The sequence below is a fragment of the Bufo bufo genome, chromosome 11 (genome assembly GCF_905171765.1).
Source record: "Bufo bufo chromosome 11, aBufBuf1.1, whole genome shotgun sequence".
Lineage (NCBI taxonomy): Eukaryota > Metazoa > Chordata > Amphibia > Anura > Bufonidae > Bufo > Bufo bufo.
Window position 1 is genome coordinate 18,522,174 of NC_053399.1, and position 17,198 is coordinate 18,539,371.

At 51.1% G+C, this 17,198-nt stretch overlaps 1 protein-coding gene across 1 annotated transcript in view; it reads left to right on the forward strand.

Moving 5' to 3' along the window:
- The first annotated feature begins 1,734 nt into the window (after positions 1 to 1,734).
- Positions 1,735 to 17,198, forward strand: part of DICER1 (dicer 1, ribonuclease III) — a 42,964-nt gene continuing 27,500 nt past the window's right edge. The window contains exons 1-8 of the mRNA XM_040412871.1: positions 1,735 to 1,892; positions 8,348 to 8,410; positions 9,746 to 9,918; positions 10,215 to 10,377; positions 10,908 to 11,038; positions 13,047 to 13,181; positions 14,313 to 14,473; positions 15,370 to 15,538. Of these exons, the coding sequence (XP_040268805.1) occupies positions 9,805 to 9,918; positions 10,215 to 10,377; positions 10,908 to 11,038; positions 13,047 to 13,181; positions 14,313 to 14,473; positions 15,370 to 15,538 (873 nt within the window). The 5' untranslated portion in view covers positions 1,735 to 1,892; positions 8,348 to 8,410; positions 9,746 to 9,804. The remainder of the gene's footprint in view (positions 1,893 to 8,347; positions 8,411 to 9,745; positions 9,919 to 10,214; positions 10,378 to 10,907; positions 11,039 to 13,046; positions 13,182 to 14,312; positions 14,474 to 15,369; positions 15,539 to 17,198) is intronic.

Below are 17,198 nucleotides of genomic sequence, written 5' to 3' on the forward strand. Positions count from 1 at the left end.
CACCCACAGATCCCCCTTTCCATAGCGCCACCCACAGATCCCCCTCTCCATAACAGCGCCACCCACAGATCCCCCTCTCCATAACAGCGCCACCCACAGATCCCCCTCTCCATAACAGCGCCACCCACAGATCCCCCTCTCCATAACAGCGCCACCCACAGATGAATTTCATTCATGAAAAAGAATTATTAATAAAATCATTAAAAAAAAAGTATTTTAAAAGTATTTGGGCAAAAAGGCAGTTTCGGTTTCGGTTTTCGGTCAAGGGCATCCTGAATTTTCGGTTTCGGACCAGAATTTTCATTTCGGTGCACCCCTAGTTTACATAGAGTACAATCTACGCTGTCTGTAGTGACATCAAGTCATGTGGCCGCATGATATCACACATGTACAGGCAGGGTATACAGTGATATAGATGTGGGCACACAGATACAGACAGAGTATACAGTGGTATAGAGGTGGGCACACATGTACAGGCAGGGTATAAAGTGGTATGGAGGAGGTGGGCACACATGTACAGGCAGGGTACACAGTGGTATAGAGGTGAGCACACATGTACAGGCAGGGTATACAGGAGGTGGGCACACATGTACAGGCAGGGTATACAGTGGTATGGAGGAGGTGGGCACACATGTACAGGCAGGGTACACGGTGGTATAGAGGTGAGCACACATGTACAGGCAGGGTATACAGGAGGTGGGCACACATGTACAGGCAGGGTATACAGTGGTATGGAGGAGGTGGGCACACATGTACAGGCAGGGTACACGGTGGTATAGAGGTGAGCACACATGTACAGGCAGGGTATACAGGAGGTGGGCACACATGTACAGGCAGGGTATACAGTGGTATGGAGGAGGTGGGCACACATGTACAGGCAGGGTACACGGTGGTATAGAGGTGAGCACACATGTACAGGCAGGGTATACAGTGGTATGGAGGAGGTGGGCACACGTATACAGTGGTATGAAGGAGGTGGGCACACATGTACAGGCAGAGTATACACTGGTATAGAGGGGGACACACAGGTACAGGCAGGGTGTACAGTGGTATAGAAGTGGGCACACAGATACACGGTGGTATAGAGGGGGCGGGTACAGGCAGGGTGTACAGTGGTATGAAGAATGCGGGCAGAGTATTACACTGGTATAGAGGCGGGCACAGGTACAGGCAGGTTACACGGTGGTATAGAGGGGGCGGGTACAGGTACAGGCAGGGTGTACAGTGGTATGAAGAATGCGGGCAGAGTATTACACTGGTATAGAGGCGGGCACAGGTACAGGCAGGTTACACGGTGGTATAGAGGCGGGCACAGGTACAGGCAGGTTACACGGACGGTGGTATAGAGGGGGGCACACAGGTACAGGCAGGGTGTACAGTGGTATGAAGAATGCGGGCAGAGTATTACACTGGTATAGAGGCGGGCACAGGTACAGGCAGGTTACACGGTGGTATAGAGGTGGGCACAGGTACAGGCAGGGTACACGGTGGTATAGAGGGGGGCGGGCACAGGTACAGGCAGGTTACACGGACGGTGGTATAGAGGGGGGCACAGGTACAGGCAGGGTGTACAGTGGTATAGAGGTGGGCACAGGTACAGGCAGGGTACACGGTGGTATAGAGGGGGGCGAGCACAGGTGCACACACACAGGCCGTCCGCACAGACACTCCCCCGGGTCACTTCCTCTCTAGTCTCCTCCCTTTCCGGCGGGCAGCGGTCACATGACCGTGACGTCAGGCGGCGCTCTCTTGGCGGTGGCCGGGCCCGATCTGCGCCGCTGTCTCCCCCTCATCTCCCCGGAGCCCGGGATCGCACAGTCCGGGAGAGGAGCCCGGCAGCCGGCCGCCTACATCCGCAGCTTGGGGTCTGATGCGGCAGGCCGGGCCCGCGGGTAAGCCCTCTCCTCCTGTCTGCGTGTATCGGCCCCGGAGCCCGGCACAATGCGCTGACAGAGGCTCCATGTGCCAAGGGAAGGGGCCTGCTGCCAGGCTACGGGGTACAACCTCAACAGGGCTGCCGGGAGTGTGCCAGCTGCTGGGTGTAATGGAGCCGGTCAGTGCCAGGCATTGTGTACGGGGGGCAGGTATTCAGTTGGCAGGTGTCATGGTGCCAGGCGGCTGTTTTCTGGACTTTGTGGTGCTAAGCAGCTGGTTGTCAGGTGGTTCAGAGCCAGGTTGTTAGGTGTTGGTTGTCAGGGTTGTGCCACATGGTGGACTGCTGGTTCTGTGCCAGCTACTGGGTGTAATGGAGCCAGTCTGTGCCATGTGACTGGGTGCCAGGGAGCTGGTTGTCAGACAGCCTTGTGCCATATGGCGGAGTGTTGGGTGCCACGTGGTGGACCGCTGGTTCTGTGCCAGCTACTGGTTGGCACGGTGCCAGGGAGCTGGTTGTCAGATGGCCCGGTGCCACGTGGTGGGCTGCTGTTTCTGTGCCAGCTACTGGATGTAATGGAGCCAGTCAGTGCCAGGGATCACTTATGGGTGTCAGCCTGTATGGTTTTTGGTGCTCCGTGCCATATGGCTGGGTGTCACGGTGCCAAGCTGCTGGTTGTCAGATGGCCCAGTGCCTTGTGGCTGAGTACTGGGTGCCACGTTGTGACTGCTGGTGCTGTGCCAGCTACAGGGTGGAATGGAGCCAGTCTGTGCCAGGCATCTCTTATGGGTGTAAGGTTGTCAGGCGGCTCAGTGCCAACGTGGCTGGGCGTCACCGCGTATTCCATGTGAAATGTGACGTTGCCTGGTAACAGCCCATGGATGCAGCGGGTGGCCACCTCTCCATCACCTCATATTCCACTCACCTCCAGAATTCCTCTTCTCTCCTGTCCGCCGTCCTGTCCATCATCCGGGGGCTGCAGGCGGCGATGAGGTGACCTTTAAGACATCACGTCCTGCCGGCTATGACATCACGTCTAAAGGGTTAGAGGCCCTCCTCCCACCCCGGCTGACCTGTCCGTCTTGTGGTCTTTTTAAATGCTCCACATTGTTCCTTTGTTGTTCCTCCTGGAAATGTATAACTATATTGACAGCGAGGTGTTACCAGCTGAGGGTTCTGTACACCGTCTGGTACGTCCAGCGTCGGCACGAAGGGGCACGCCCCCTAATGGGTAGCGCCCAGCTGGAGATCTTAGTCGTACCTTTCCAGGAGGGACGGCCCGATATACAGGTCTTGGGAACAATGGTCCAGAAAGGTTATATTTTTTGGGAGTGGAATAAAAATTATTTTTAAAAAATGGTGTAGTCCTGGACCTGAATTAAGCCCGTCCTTAAAGGGGATGACCGGGAATACATCATTTCGGACAGATCCCGGCAGCACGCCTCCCGTACTGAAGGCATCATTCTTACATCTACGCTACCCGATCCGGCAGAGGAACAGACTACCGGACTTCACCGTCACCAGCATAGCCAGATACTGCTGGGCCCCATTGACTATGATGGGATCCGGCTGGTTTCCAGCATGAGTGCCCGATTCCAGCTGGATCCCATTAAAGTCAAGCAGTTCCCAGCTATACCGGATACGGTAAAATCCAGTAGTCGGGTAGCACGGATGTGAACGTACCTGTTCCCCGCCGCGCTGGCTCTTGTGTCTCCACCTCCAGTCGAGGAGGCCATGTTAGGAATGATGCATTCCCGGACAACCCCTTTAAGGGGTTAACGAGGCCTGTATTGCTCTACTCACCCTCTACTCTCCAATTGCAGCTGTCAGATCTGTTTCCGGGAAAGCTGCAGGAGCGGTCACCCAGCTTTCCTGGAGCCCTGCGAGGAGAACTGTTTAGTTATGCCGTGAAATATTCCTCTCTTGCCTTCCGCTGCATAACCAGAAGAAGTCACCGCTCTGGGTTGTAGGAAAGCTGGGTGACAAATTTACGGGTGCATGTCGCCCAGATTTTTTTTTTTACATTTCTAAATATTTATTTATTTTTTAATACTAGTCCTGCTTACCGAGGTTGTTGGAAGAAAGCCCTGATCCATTGTAACGAGCTCTGCATCTGTCAGAAGCCCGTGTTCAGACTCTGGATGTAAATAACGATGTTTCCATTCACTGACAGCAATCCGAGATCAAAATTGTTTTCTAAGCCAGCGTACCTGAGCCCCGACGTAACGTGATGGCCCCCTCTGAGCATTACCAGAGAGAAGCGGTATCAGGGCTTTTACAAGGCATGCACATGGCATCCAAGGGGCACTTAGCTAATTAGAAGGGTCCCCCCCCAAAAAAAAAATAGAGGTGGGGGTGTGCACCAAGACAAAGCAGTAAGTGTTGGAGTCCGTGGTGACGGCGCGGCCTGGGCTGCTCCCTCGGAATCCGCTCCTCAGCCGTCCGCCCACGCTAATTGTTCTGTATCCTGGCACAAAGCGGAGGCGAAAACCACCTGCCAAAAAAAGCCTCAGCCGCTAAATGTGACGCTTCGAATTCAGGAGAGAAAAGAACTCCCCGGATTTCTGCTTCCTTCTAGGTCTGAGATGCTCGGGGACCGCTCGTAATCAGCGCCGAGGTCAAGGATCGCTCAGGTAGTCGTCGTCCCCCCCCGACATGGACCGAAAACTCCAGATTTCGCTAGATGGGCCTTTATAATCTCACCGTGATCTCCCCCCCACCCCCACCCGTATTAAGAAACAAATTATGAGATTGTCCATGCGGAGTGACCTCCTGGCCCGGCTTAAAGGGGCACAACCGGATCTGTGTTATGCCCAATGCAGGAACCGAGGGGGCGGAGTCTAACATATGGATTCTTTTGGGGATTTTGTGTCACGCACCGCCTCCTCTGACCATGCAATAGATGGACTACTGTGTTCCGTTTTTTGAGGGGTTTTCTTGGGTCCGACTTCTGGCCCCTCTGCTGATCAGCTGTTGGAAGGGGCCACGGCGCTTGGGTGTTTGCTGCGTCCTCTTCCTCCGTCCTGTGGCGTCTCGTCCGTCGGTCACGTGGCCTACGGTGCAGCTCAGTCCCATTCAGGTTGCGTGGGATGGAGCTGCAATGCCAAGCGCATGGCGTCCCCTTTATGGGCCAGAACCTAGAGCTGGGAGGTCCATACGTTACAAAGAGCAATCTGTGGCTGGGACCTGGTGATTGCAGCTAAGAGATCAGCGGGTCACTGTGCCGCTTATTTCTGCGAAAGGAAATGTGCATATGCTTGTGTGTGAAACATTTGTCTAATATCATATTATGCACAGATACTATATGTATGCTTGAAACGTCTATTGTGCCTTGCAAAAGTATTCACACCCTTGGCGTTCTTTCTGGTTTGTGGCATTAAATCCTGGAATTAAAATGGATCTTGGACACTGGAGTTTGTGCTCATTCTTCTCGGCTCCTCCAGGTTAGATGGTTGCACTGGCGTCTCCAGCAGTCTTCAGGCCTTGCCTCAGATTCTCCATTGGGTTGAGATCTAAGCTTTGACCAGACAATTCCAAGACATTTACACACATCCTTTTTAACCCCTCTTCTCCCCCCCCCCCCCCTCTGTGTAGCTTGAGCCGTATGTTTAGGGTCATTGTCCTGCTGGAAGGTGAACCCCCACCCCAGTGTCAAATCTCTGGCAGACTGAAAGAGGGTTTCCACAAGTATTGTCCTGTATGTACTGCCATATTTCCTTCATTTCTGACCAGTTTTCCAGTCCCTGCCGATGAAAAGCGTCCGCACAGAGTACGATGCTGTCACCGCCATGCGTGGTGTTCCTAGGATGATGGGAGGTGTTGGGTTTGCACCACACACAGTATTTCCCATAATGGCCTCATCTCACCAGAAAACCTTCTTCCGTGATTGGGGAGTCTGGGGAGGTTTATAGTGTCCTGTCCTATGGACAGGTCCTTCCATCTCCTGTGTGGAATGTGCGGCTTATAGTGTCCTATGGACAGATCCTTCCATCTCCTCTGTGGAGTGGACGGCTTATAGTGTCCTATGGACAGGTCCTTCTATCTCCTCTGTGGAGTGTATGGCTTATAGTGTCCTATGGAGAGGTCCTTCCATCTCCTCTGTGGAGTGTGCGGCTTATAGTGTCCTATGGACAGGTCCTTCCATCTCCTCTGTGGAATGTGCGGCTTATAGTGTCCTATGGACAGGTCCTTCCATCTCCTCTGTGGAGTGTACGGCTTATAGTGTCCTATGGACAGGTCCTTCCATCTCCTCTGTGGAGTGTGCGGCTTATAGTGTCCTATGGACAGGTCCTTCCATCTCCTCTGTGGAGTGTATGACTTAGTGTCCTATGGACAGGTCCTTCCATCTCCTCTGTGGAGTGGACGGCTTATAGTGTCCTATGGACAGGTCCTTCCATCTCCTCTGTGCAGTGTACGGCTTATAGTGTCCTATGGACAGGTCCTTCCATCTCCTCTGTGGCGGTACGGCTTATAGTGTCCTATGGACAGATCCTTCCATCTCCTCTGTGGAGGGTATGGCTTATAGTGTCCTATGGACAGATCCTTCCATCTCCTCTGTGGAATGTGCGGCTTATAGTGTCCTATGGACAGGTCCTTCCATCTCCTCTGTGGAGTGTGCGGCTTATAGTGTCCTATGGACAGGTCCTTCCATCTCCTCTGTGCAGTGTACGGCTTATAGTGTCCTATGGACAGGTCCTTCCATCTCCTCTGTGGCGGTACGGCTTATAGTGTCCTATGGACAGATCCTTCCATCTCCTCTGTGGAGGGTACGGCTTATAGTGTCCTATGGACAGGTCCTTCCATCTCCTCAGTGGAGGGTACGGCTTATAGTGTCCTATGGACAGGTCCTTCTATCTCCTCTGTGGAGGGTACGGCTTATAGTGTCCTATGGACAGATCCTTCCATCTCCTCTGTGGAGTGTACGGCTTATAGTGTCCTATGGACAGATCCTTCCATCTCCTCTGTGGAGGGTACGGCTTATAGTGTCCTATGGACAGGTCCTTCCATCTCCTCTGTGGAGGGTACGGCTTATAGTGTCCTATGGAGAGGTCCTTCCATCTCCTCTGTGGCGGGTACGGCTTATAGTGTCCTATGGACAGGTCCTTCCATCTCCTCTGTGGAGTGGACGGCTTATAGTGTCCTATGGACAGGTCCTTCCATCGCCTCTGTGGAGTGTACGGCTTATAGTGTCCTATGGACAGGTCCTTCCATCTCCTCTGTGGAGTGTACGGCTTATGGTGTCCTATGGACAGGTCCTTCCATCTCCTCTGTGGAGGGTACGGCTTATAGTGTCCTATGGGCAGGTCCTTCTATCTCCTCTGAGGAATGTACGGCTTATAGTGTCCTATGGACAGGTCCTTCCATCTCCTGTGGAGGGTACGGCTTATAGTGTCCTATGGACAGGTCCTTCCATCTCCTGTGGAGGGTACGGCTTATAGTGTCCTATGGACAGGTCCTTCCATCTCCTCCTTAGATCTCTGGAGCTCCTTCAGTTATCACTTGTGATTAATGCTCCCCTTGCCTGGTCTGTGAGTTTTGGTCGGTGACCGTCCCTTGTCAGGTTTTGAGTTCTGCCATATTCTCCATGTTATGTATATAACGGTACCCTGTGGGATGCTGAGAGGTTGGGATCAGGTCATGTGACACTTTAATTGTTGATTGCGTTAATTAGCTGGACCTGACCTTATTTCGTGGTTTCATAGCAAAGGGAGTGTATACATATGCACTCACAATGTTTGTTTTTATTAACATTTTTTATACAATGTATTTTTTATTGTATCAGTTTGGACTTTTGTGTCCATTACATAAAATCTACACTAAAATCCATTTTAATTGCAGTTTGTAATGTAACAAAACAAAGAAAAACACTAAGGGGAGGTGAATAATTTTGCATCTGCATTTCTCATATATTCGCCTAATATCTAGGAAATAACGATCAGTCTGCTTGATTTCCAGATTATAATAACTACCTTTTTTTATTATTTTTTATTTGCTTTATCAGATGCACCTGATTATAAGACGCACTTAGTTTTTAGAGTAGGGAAACATATTTTTCATCAGACCAGAAAATAAATAAACTTACTTACCTCTCCTGCTTCTGACAGCGCGCGCTCTTCCTGCACTCGCCACTCCCTGGTCTGCTGCCGGCACTGCGACCTGACGACCCAGTGTCAGGTAGTAGTGCATGTCTACGTACGCAACGTCCTGACACTACATGCAGTGCCAGGAAGACCAGGGAGCGGTGAGTGCAGCCAGCGCTAGCAGAACTACCTGCATACTAATGAGCGCGTCCATAATGAAAGCGCTCATTAGTATTTCACTTTTGGGCGGAAAAGTGCATCTTAAACTGTGAAAAATACAGTATTTGCCAATATTGGAACGATGTTGCAGTGAGTAAAGGTTCTGATGAGATGCATTCCTTCTAACCTCCTGTGATTGCCGGACTGTAATATTTCCTCTGCTCTTCCTTTGCAGTTATGACGATGTCACAGAACGTTTCAAGACTTTTGGCATTTGTGACCTCTCAGACTGACAGAGGTGAGTCACTCAGTAAGGCGGCAGGTGTCTGTAAACCTGCAGGACTGTGATTTCTATATATCTGGATATTTCAGTGTTTTCCTGACTATTGAAATGTCTTTCTTGGATTGCTGGACTATGCCTTCCAGTCCCCTCGTACAGTGCCTTCCGGTCGTCTGGCCGTAGTAACCCCTCGTACAGTGCCTTCCGGTCGTCTGGCCGTAGTAACCCCTCGTACAGTGCCTTCCGGTCGTCTGGCCGTAGTAACCCCTGGCACTTAAAAGGAAAGAATCCGGCTCTTGAACAACAGGAGACACTTTATTTAGCGGTAAAACTTCCAATCCTCATAGGCAAAAGTATATTTGCCTATGAGGATTGGAAGTTTTACTGCTAAATAAAGTGTCTCCTGTTGTTCAAGAGCCGGATTCTTTCCTTTTGTTTATTTGCTGTTACGGCCGTGTCCAGGCTGGTACCGTGCTCACTACAGGTGCAGCAGGTGAGAGCTGCTCAACCTTCTCATTTAACCCCTCGCACTGTGCCTTCCAGTCGTCTGGCCGTAGTAACCCCTCGCGCTGCGCCTTCCAGTCGTCTGGCCGTAGTAACCCCTCGCGCTGCGCCTTCCAGTCGTCTGGCCGTAGTAACCCCTCGCGCTGCGCCTTCCAGTCGTCTGGCCGTAGTAACCCCTCGCGCTGCGCCTTCCAGTCGTCTGGCCGTAGTAACCCCTCGCGCTGCGCCTTCCAGTCGTCTGGCCGTAGTAACCCCTCGCGCTGCGCCTTCCAGTCGTCTGGCCGTAGTAACCCCTCGCGCTGCGCCTTCCAGTCGTCTGGCCGTAGTAACCCCTCGCGCTGCGCCTTCCAGTCGTCTGGCCGTAGTAACCCCTCGCGCTGCGCCTTCCAGTCGTCTGGCCGTAGTAACCCCTCGCGCTGCGCCTTCCAGTCGTCTGGCCGTAGTAACCCCTCGCGCTGCGCCTTCCAGTCGTCTGGCCGTAGTAACCCCTCGCGCTGCGCCTTCCAGTCGTCTGGCCGTAGTAACCCCTCGCGCTGCGCCTTCCAGTCGTCTGGCCGTAGTAACCCCTCGCGCTGCGCCTTCCAGTCGTCTGGCCGTAGTAACCCCTCGCGCTGCGCCTTCCAGTCGTCTGGCCGTAGTAACCCCTCGCGCTGCGCCTTCCAGTCGTCTGGCCGTAGTAACCCCTCGCGCTGCGCCTTCCAGTCGTCTGGCCGTAGTAACCCCTCGCGCTGCGCCTTCCAGTCGTCTGGCCGTAGTAACCCCTCGCGCTGCGCCTTCCAGTCGTCTGGCCGTAGTAACCCCTTGCGCTGCGCCTTCCAGTCCTCATGTGTATTGTTTCTCTATTTGCAGAGCTGTGCCGACCCTCAGCTGCAATGATCTAAGTCACTGGACGATAGAAGACCCTCAGCATGGCTGGCCTGCAGCTCCTCACCCCGGCCTCCTCACCCATGGGCCCTTTCTTTGGACTGCCCTGGCAGCAGGAGGCAATTCATGATAATATATACACCCCTAGGAAGTATCAGGTATAAAACTGTATGAAACTGGGACACCTAGTGTGAGCACGTGAGGGGTGCTTGCACCTTGTTACATACACAGCTTGCCGTAAACTCCAAGCATGTCCTGACCACCACAGGCTGTACTGCAGGTGAACAGTTCTTGCTACTTTAAATACTAAGGAAGTCCGCCACACATGGGAGACTGACAACCTGTCTACACAATGAAGCAAGCTGTGGACTCCTACCAATCCGTCTGCGCTCTGCACCCCTGTAATCATGAAAAGTATGTGTAGACCTCTCATTTTCCTCTGGTTCTCCTGCAGGTGGAGTTGCTGGAAGCAGCTTTGGACCACAATACAATAGTATGTCTGAACTCGGGCTCAGGGAAGACGTTCATCGCTGTACTACTTACTAAAGAGCTGTCCTATCAGATCCGGGGGGCCTTCAATAATGCCGCCAAGAGAACCGTGTTCCTCGTCAATTCTGGTAATTGTCACAAAATGCTTAATCTTCTTGTGGCCGGAGGGGTTTCTGCTGGCGGACGGCGTTGTTGAGATGTGAAGCTCTCTACCCAGCAGGCGCCCAAGAGCACCAGTGTGCAGGGACTTGCCAAAGGGGCTGCAGTGGTCCTTCATTCCGAGGACTGATAGGGGATGGGATATCGCTAGGGGCCCCCCCTTCTGTGATGGAAAAACCCCTTGATAACCAGTCCTGTTTGAGGTTTTTAGTTGTTGCCTCGCTGCATTTCAGCAGCAATATGTAGAAAGGTTCCCCCAGTCCCCTGTCATGGTGCTCGGTGACCCAATTGAAGCGTCCCCTAGGTCTCCTTTGACTGCGGCAACCTGAGGGTCTAACGATCAGGATCAGAGGTTCCTCTGATACCGGCTGTTAGGGAGCTTAGATGACAATACCTAAACAATATTTATATCGCCCAGTGACCTTTATGGCTCCGCAGCCTCCTCTTTGCTTTTCTTTCAGCCTGCTTACAGAATTCTGTGATTATCTATTCTTTCCAGCAAAACAAGTTACCCAGCAAGTGTCTGCCGTTCGCACTCACTCGGATCTGAAGGTCGGGGAATATTCCAGTTTAGAAGCCGTGGAAAGTTTGTCGCAGGAGAAATGGAACGAAGAGTTTGCGACTCATCAGGTACGGAGGGCAGGGGCCTTTTGTTCCCTGCAGATAGAAGAAATCAAACTTCGCTTCGTGTGAGCCGCATAAACCTTCTGCTGGTGAGGGGGTAATCGCAGTGTTTCTCACGAGTCGGGGCTAAAGTTGGTCGTGCACTATAGATTATGGATGGCCAAAAAGGCCATTCATTTTTGGGACCTGATCCAGATAGACAGATGCCACCTAATGGCTGTGACGTCACTAAGCCCCAGATTTGGTCAGCGATTTATATTTTTTTTTTTTTTTTTTTTTTTTTAATTTCGGTGAAATGACAGCCTTCAGATCAACCATAAATGACAAGTCGCCCAGAAAATCCATCTGAAACCCCTAAAACCTCATGCAGACGTCCATTGAACAGGGTCCGTGAGATACCGGACTGGCATCCTGCTGAGTGCAGGAGCGCACGGCGTCATTGGTTGCTATGACGCCGTGCGCTTCGTGCCGCCGCTGCTATACAGTAATAAACTTGTATAGATCAAACGAGTGTATTACTGTACAGTGGCGGCACGAAGCGCACTGCGTCATAAGAACCAATGACGCCGTGCGCTCCTGCACTCAGCAAGGTGCCAGTCCGGTATCTCACGGACCGTGTTCCACGGACGTCTGCATGAGGCTTAATACGTGGCCAGCTTCAGCAGGAGGTAGCAGACTTGTAGACCATGTTGTGGTTCTGTGAGCCTTCTCCTTCACCCTGGGGGGGTCTGTGTGTGTGTAGAAGTAAAGGTGGCCATACATCTTACGGTTTACCCTGCAGCTTTTTCCCCTGACCCCCTGTACATATGCACGCTCTACTCGCAGGCATGCTCAACCTGCGGCCCTCCAGCTGTTGCAAAACTACAACTCCCAGCATGCCTGAACAGCCTACTTCTATCGGTCTACAGCAGGGCATTGTGGGAGTTGTAGTTTTGCAACAGCTGGAGGGCCGCAGGTTGAGCATGCCTGAACTGAATGCATGCGTTGTAAATGGAAAGGAGCCTGTCACTGCACCGGACCCCTGTGGTTCCATCTTCTGGCTCTCCGTGGTCCCCCTCTCTCTCTCCTCTGGCAGCGGATTATCTCCCTCGAGAGCAGAGATCCATCAATGCTGAAATCCAACATGCCCAATCCTTCTCTCTTGTGACATCAGCTCTCAGAGGAGAACCTGCACAACTCCATACACATTAGATATGATTTTTATATTTTTTTTCCTTAAATGTCACGTAGACGTTTGCAAGTGCACCCCATTTGGTCTGATCCGCAGTCCTTCCCCCTATTATCTTTCCCCTACTTTCAGTAGAGGTGAAAGAATTAGGAGTCCTTCTGTTTTCGTCACATTGCAGGCCTTGTCATAGCTGTCACTCGGCTTTTTTCCGATCCCTGAATTTGCTTAGTGACGCCAGCCACCCAGCTTTCCCAGATACGGATATGACCAAGAAGCTGGAGAGGGCGACACAAGGAATTACTGGATCCAGCCTCTGGGTGAGGGGTCGGCTATGACTGGCACCAGTTAAGCTCTGCACCTCCAGGAGAGCGTCGCTGGGTGGTTCAGCGCTCGATCTCCAGCCGTTCAATGCCGACATCTACTTTTATCCTCCATCATAACAGCACTAGGATTATTTCCTTGTGTTAAAACATCTGTCCTCTCATCGAGCCCCTGTACTGGGGGGGGGGGGGGGGGGGGGGGGTCAGGTATCTCCCCTTATATTGCAGGCTTGGTGTAACACATTTACCTAAGAAGCAACTATGGGGGGGGATCTGATTGTTACAAGGCATCTAATAAAAGGGGCAGTAATTTAAGTCGTGGCTTTAAGTTTTCGCCAGGACACTTGTCAAACTTCATTCCCCAGAAAACGTTTAGCACAAGAGCAATTTGGTGCGTGTCAGCCACTGGACGTGATGGGAATTGTCAGATAGTTTACAGAGGAATCATTGGAAACACGTGGGCGCTGAAATTCAAACCAGACGTCCGCAGGTTCCTGACGTCCTCCCCTGTGCTTTTATTTTCTAGATTCTGGTGATGACTTGTCACATCTTCCTCCACGTCCTGAAGAGCGAGAGCCTGTCCTTATCCAAGATCAACCTCCTGGTGTTCGACGAGTGCCACCTCGCCATCGAGGATCACCCCTATCGTGATATCATGAAGGTAGGAGGGGGGAGACTTATCCCTTATTAAAGGGGTTGTAAAAGATTAGAAAAACATGGCTGCCTTCTTACCTGTCTGCAGAGAGTGTATATCGCAGCTCTATCTAATTTTCTTTAGAGGAGCTGAGGAGTAATGCCAGACGGGGACGCCGCTCTTTCTGGAAGAAACCGCCATGTTTTTCTAATCCTGGACAGCCCCTTTGACCCTATGCCCTCCCCCACGGAGCAAGTGAATGAGTGATTATGCCAAGTCCTTCAGAGCATTACTCCTCTCTGGCTAATGGATCTTCAGCCGGGGAACCCACCCCACCCTTGACATGCAGAAATCGGCCTGATGGGGGCGCTACTTGAGGTCCACTTTATACCGGGTCATAATTGGGCAAAGACTTTTGAAACCTGAAAGGGGCTTGTCTGCGATTACAGAAGAAGGGAAAAAAAACAGCACCCACTCCTATCCATGGACTATTTCTATGGCCGCTGCAGTACCAGGCATATCCTGTGAACAGTAGTGGCGCTGTCTGTGGGAGAAAAAGTGGATGCTTAGAGTAGTGTGATAAGTTTGAGATGTGGGACCACCTCTGTTACCGAATATGAGGGGCTCCATTACTGGCCAAAACATTGGCTTCATAGAAATGAATTGGTGGGCCAGAAACTTTGCAGTGGGGCAAATTTACCATCAGTGGTGTTAAGAAAAAAAAAAAAAAAGTGCCTCAAATTATGACAAATGCCACATTTGCGCCGTGATTTCTAAAAGTGGATGGGGCTTATCAGCCGGATCCACCCACTTTTATCATGATTGGGGACAATCCAGCTGGGGAGCCAGAGCTTTGCTGCAGAGCACCCGCTCCCGGGTGGCGCCTGTGCAGGACTAATACTACTGCCTCCTGAAAACACCACAGGCCAGAATAAGGCCACTCGATGACCAGAAATTTGGCGGTCATTAGGGTTTTTAAGAACTCCCATTGTACATGAACTAGTGCAAGTAGCATAATCCTTCTCTGTGCATTTCCGATTTTTGGGGTGTAAGGACCCCCCTTGTGGGGCGTAGCTCATGTCTTTCATGATCTTATCCCTTATGAATTTTTCCAGCAGTAATCTCATTCATAACCTGCTCCTTCCCTGTCACGCACAGATCTGTGAAGGTTGCCAGACATGTCCGCGGATCTTGGGACTGACCGCCTCCATACTAAACGGGAAATGTGACCCCCGCGACCTTAAAGAGAAGATCCAGAAACTGGAGGAAATTCTGAAGAGCAACGCTGAAACGGCGACCGATCTGGTGGTTCTAGACAGGTAAACGCAATGCAGAGCTGGAGCTCATCTCCTGCTTATAAGGGATATAGGCATGGGTGGGCTTTTCTCCCTGCGGTGCTAGGTTAACCCCTTACAGGGCTTATCCCGTAAAAAAGTATTTATCACCTATCCACAGGACAGGTAATAATTGGTCTTCAAATCCCTTCTCTGAATGGAGCGGCATCGTGCATGTCAATCCACGGCTCCGTTCATTTCTATGGGATTAGTTTCTTAAATGTTATTTAACTTAGTTTGACTTTTATACACTTTTTCTTGACTATAATTTAACTTAATTCCAAAGCATTATTGCCTGTCGGTGTAAAACTGACAGGCACACTTTTAGACCATGCTTCTGGCAGACCTTTCATGGAAACCCATTGGTACCACGCAGTCATGCTGCAGGGTGCCAGTGGACCACTAGGGGGAGCACCCTCCCTATATTAAAATTGTTTTCTGAGACTTTTCTACTGATGACCTATCCTCTGCATAGGTCATCGGTATCTCATCTCATCGCCAATCAGCTGTTTGAGAAGGCTCTAAGCGCACCAAGCACAGTGCCGTCCATTTGATAACGGCTGTGCTTGTATTGGAGGTCAGCCCCATTCACTTCAATGGGGCCGAGCTGCGCCTAGGTCATTTGACAGATGAATGCAACATCACATGGCCTAGGAAAATCTGTGAGAAGTCGCCGGTGCTACTGCGAACTGCAGGTGCCTTCTCAATTCAGTCGATGGGTCATCAGACGAAAGCTCTCATAAACCCCTTTAAACTCCTTAGGTGCCACAGTTGTTATTGACCGTGGCATCTAAGGGGTTAAACAGTCGGGATAAGATATAACTCAACTATTATGGGACGTTTGCACCTGCAACTAATGGCACGGTCTGGTTCTTGTAAAGGTACGCCTCGCAGCCCTGTGAGATTGTTCTGGACTGTGGCCACTATCACGACAGAAGCGGACTCTACCAGAAGCTCCTATCTGAACTGGAAGACGCTCTGGACTTCCTGAAGGACTGCAACGTTCCCATCGTTTCTAAAGAGAGAGATTCGACATCCATCTCCAAGCAGGTACAAGAAGTCAGGACGTGGAAGTCCAGCCCTATTGCCTGTGGATGAGGTGGAGCTGGCGACCTCCGCTTACTGATCTGTAGTCTCTATGGCTTTGAGAGGCAGTCTCCTGTACTGATAAGATGGGCTGTGACCAGTTCTGTACTTAGATTTGCTCACATGGTTGTCTTGTCACCTAGACAGGAAGTTGCATTTCTAGGCAAAAAAAGTACTACTTCCTGGTGGGTACCATAAAATGTTGCCATAGATCTTAGAGGGAAAAGATGGCGCCATTTTATTTCTGACAACGCAGGTCTGACCATTGACGAGAACAGGGACCCCGTTTCAATGATGCTGTGGTCAGGCATATGCTCTGCACCTCCATTCACCTCTGCGGGTCTGCCAGAGAATGCCGAGAGCTTGTACTCATGATCATGGGAGCCACGGCGGTCTGAGCACCGCTAATCAGACGCTTCTCAACACTTCTGTATATAGGGGACAACCCCTTTAATCTTTTAATGACGCCTTATTCCAGAATACCAGGCTTTTCTGGAGATCATTGGCTGTCATGTCTGCCTTCCTGATTGCTCTATACACGGTGCTTATACGAGTGCGGTGTATGCAGTGCTGCCGCCTCCATTCGTTACAGTGATTTGCAAGTTGGCAGGTAACATGACCAAAACCACCAGTTCTACCTAGACTCGGGTCATTCTTGACAGATGGTTGGCACTTGTTAGTGTAGTCTTGACTGTAATGGGCTGCTATGGAAGAGGAAAAATGGGACTTGTTGTTAAAGGGCATCTGTCAGCAGTTTTGTCCCTATGACACTGGCTGACCTGTTACATGTGCGCTTGGCAGCTGAAGACGTCTGTGTTGGTCCCATGTTCATAGGTGTCAGCATTGCTGAGAAAAATGGATGTTTTAATATATGCAAATGAGCCTCTAAGAGCAACAGGGGCGTTACCATTACTCCTAGAGGCTCTGCTCTCTCTGCCTCCTCTCCATTTTGATTCACAGAGCCAGGCATTGTTATGTTATCACTGCCTGATATTTTCAAAGTGTAGAGGGCGCAGCAGTTGCAGAGAGAGATGAGCCTCTAGGTGTAATGGTAACGCCCCCGTTGCTCCTCGAGGCTCATTTGCATAAATGAAAACATAATTTTTCTCAGTAATGTGGGCACATATGGACATGGGACCAACACAGCTGCCAAGAGCACATGTAACAGGTCAGCCAGTGTCATAGGTACAAAACTGCTGAAGGTCCTAAACAACATACTGTCTCTCACTAGTGAAAAGCTTTCACCAGGAAGGGGTCTGACGTGAAACAATACCTTTGAGTGTGGGATCTTATAAATGGAGAACAAGGCATTTTGCACTGATGAGATATATTACAAAGCCTGTTCTATTGATTTTTGCAAACTTGTGTGAAAGTACAGTGGCCATTAAAATTATGATCAACATCCCCCCCCCCCAGTAACTTAGGGCTTGTTCCCCTTCCCCATGAACTCCTTACCAGCCCCCCAACTTAGAGCCTACTCCCCCTGCTGTAGCCCCTCTCCCCATCTCCCTCTAATTTGGAACCTATCCCCTTCCTTCATCTAACCTGGGGCCAATCCCACTTCTCTAATTTGAAGCCTATTCCCCCACCTAACTTGGGGACTACCTCCATTCCCCCAGGAGCA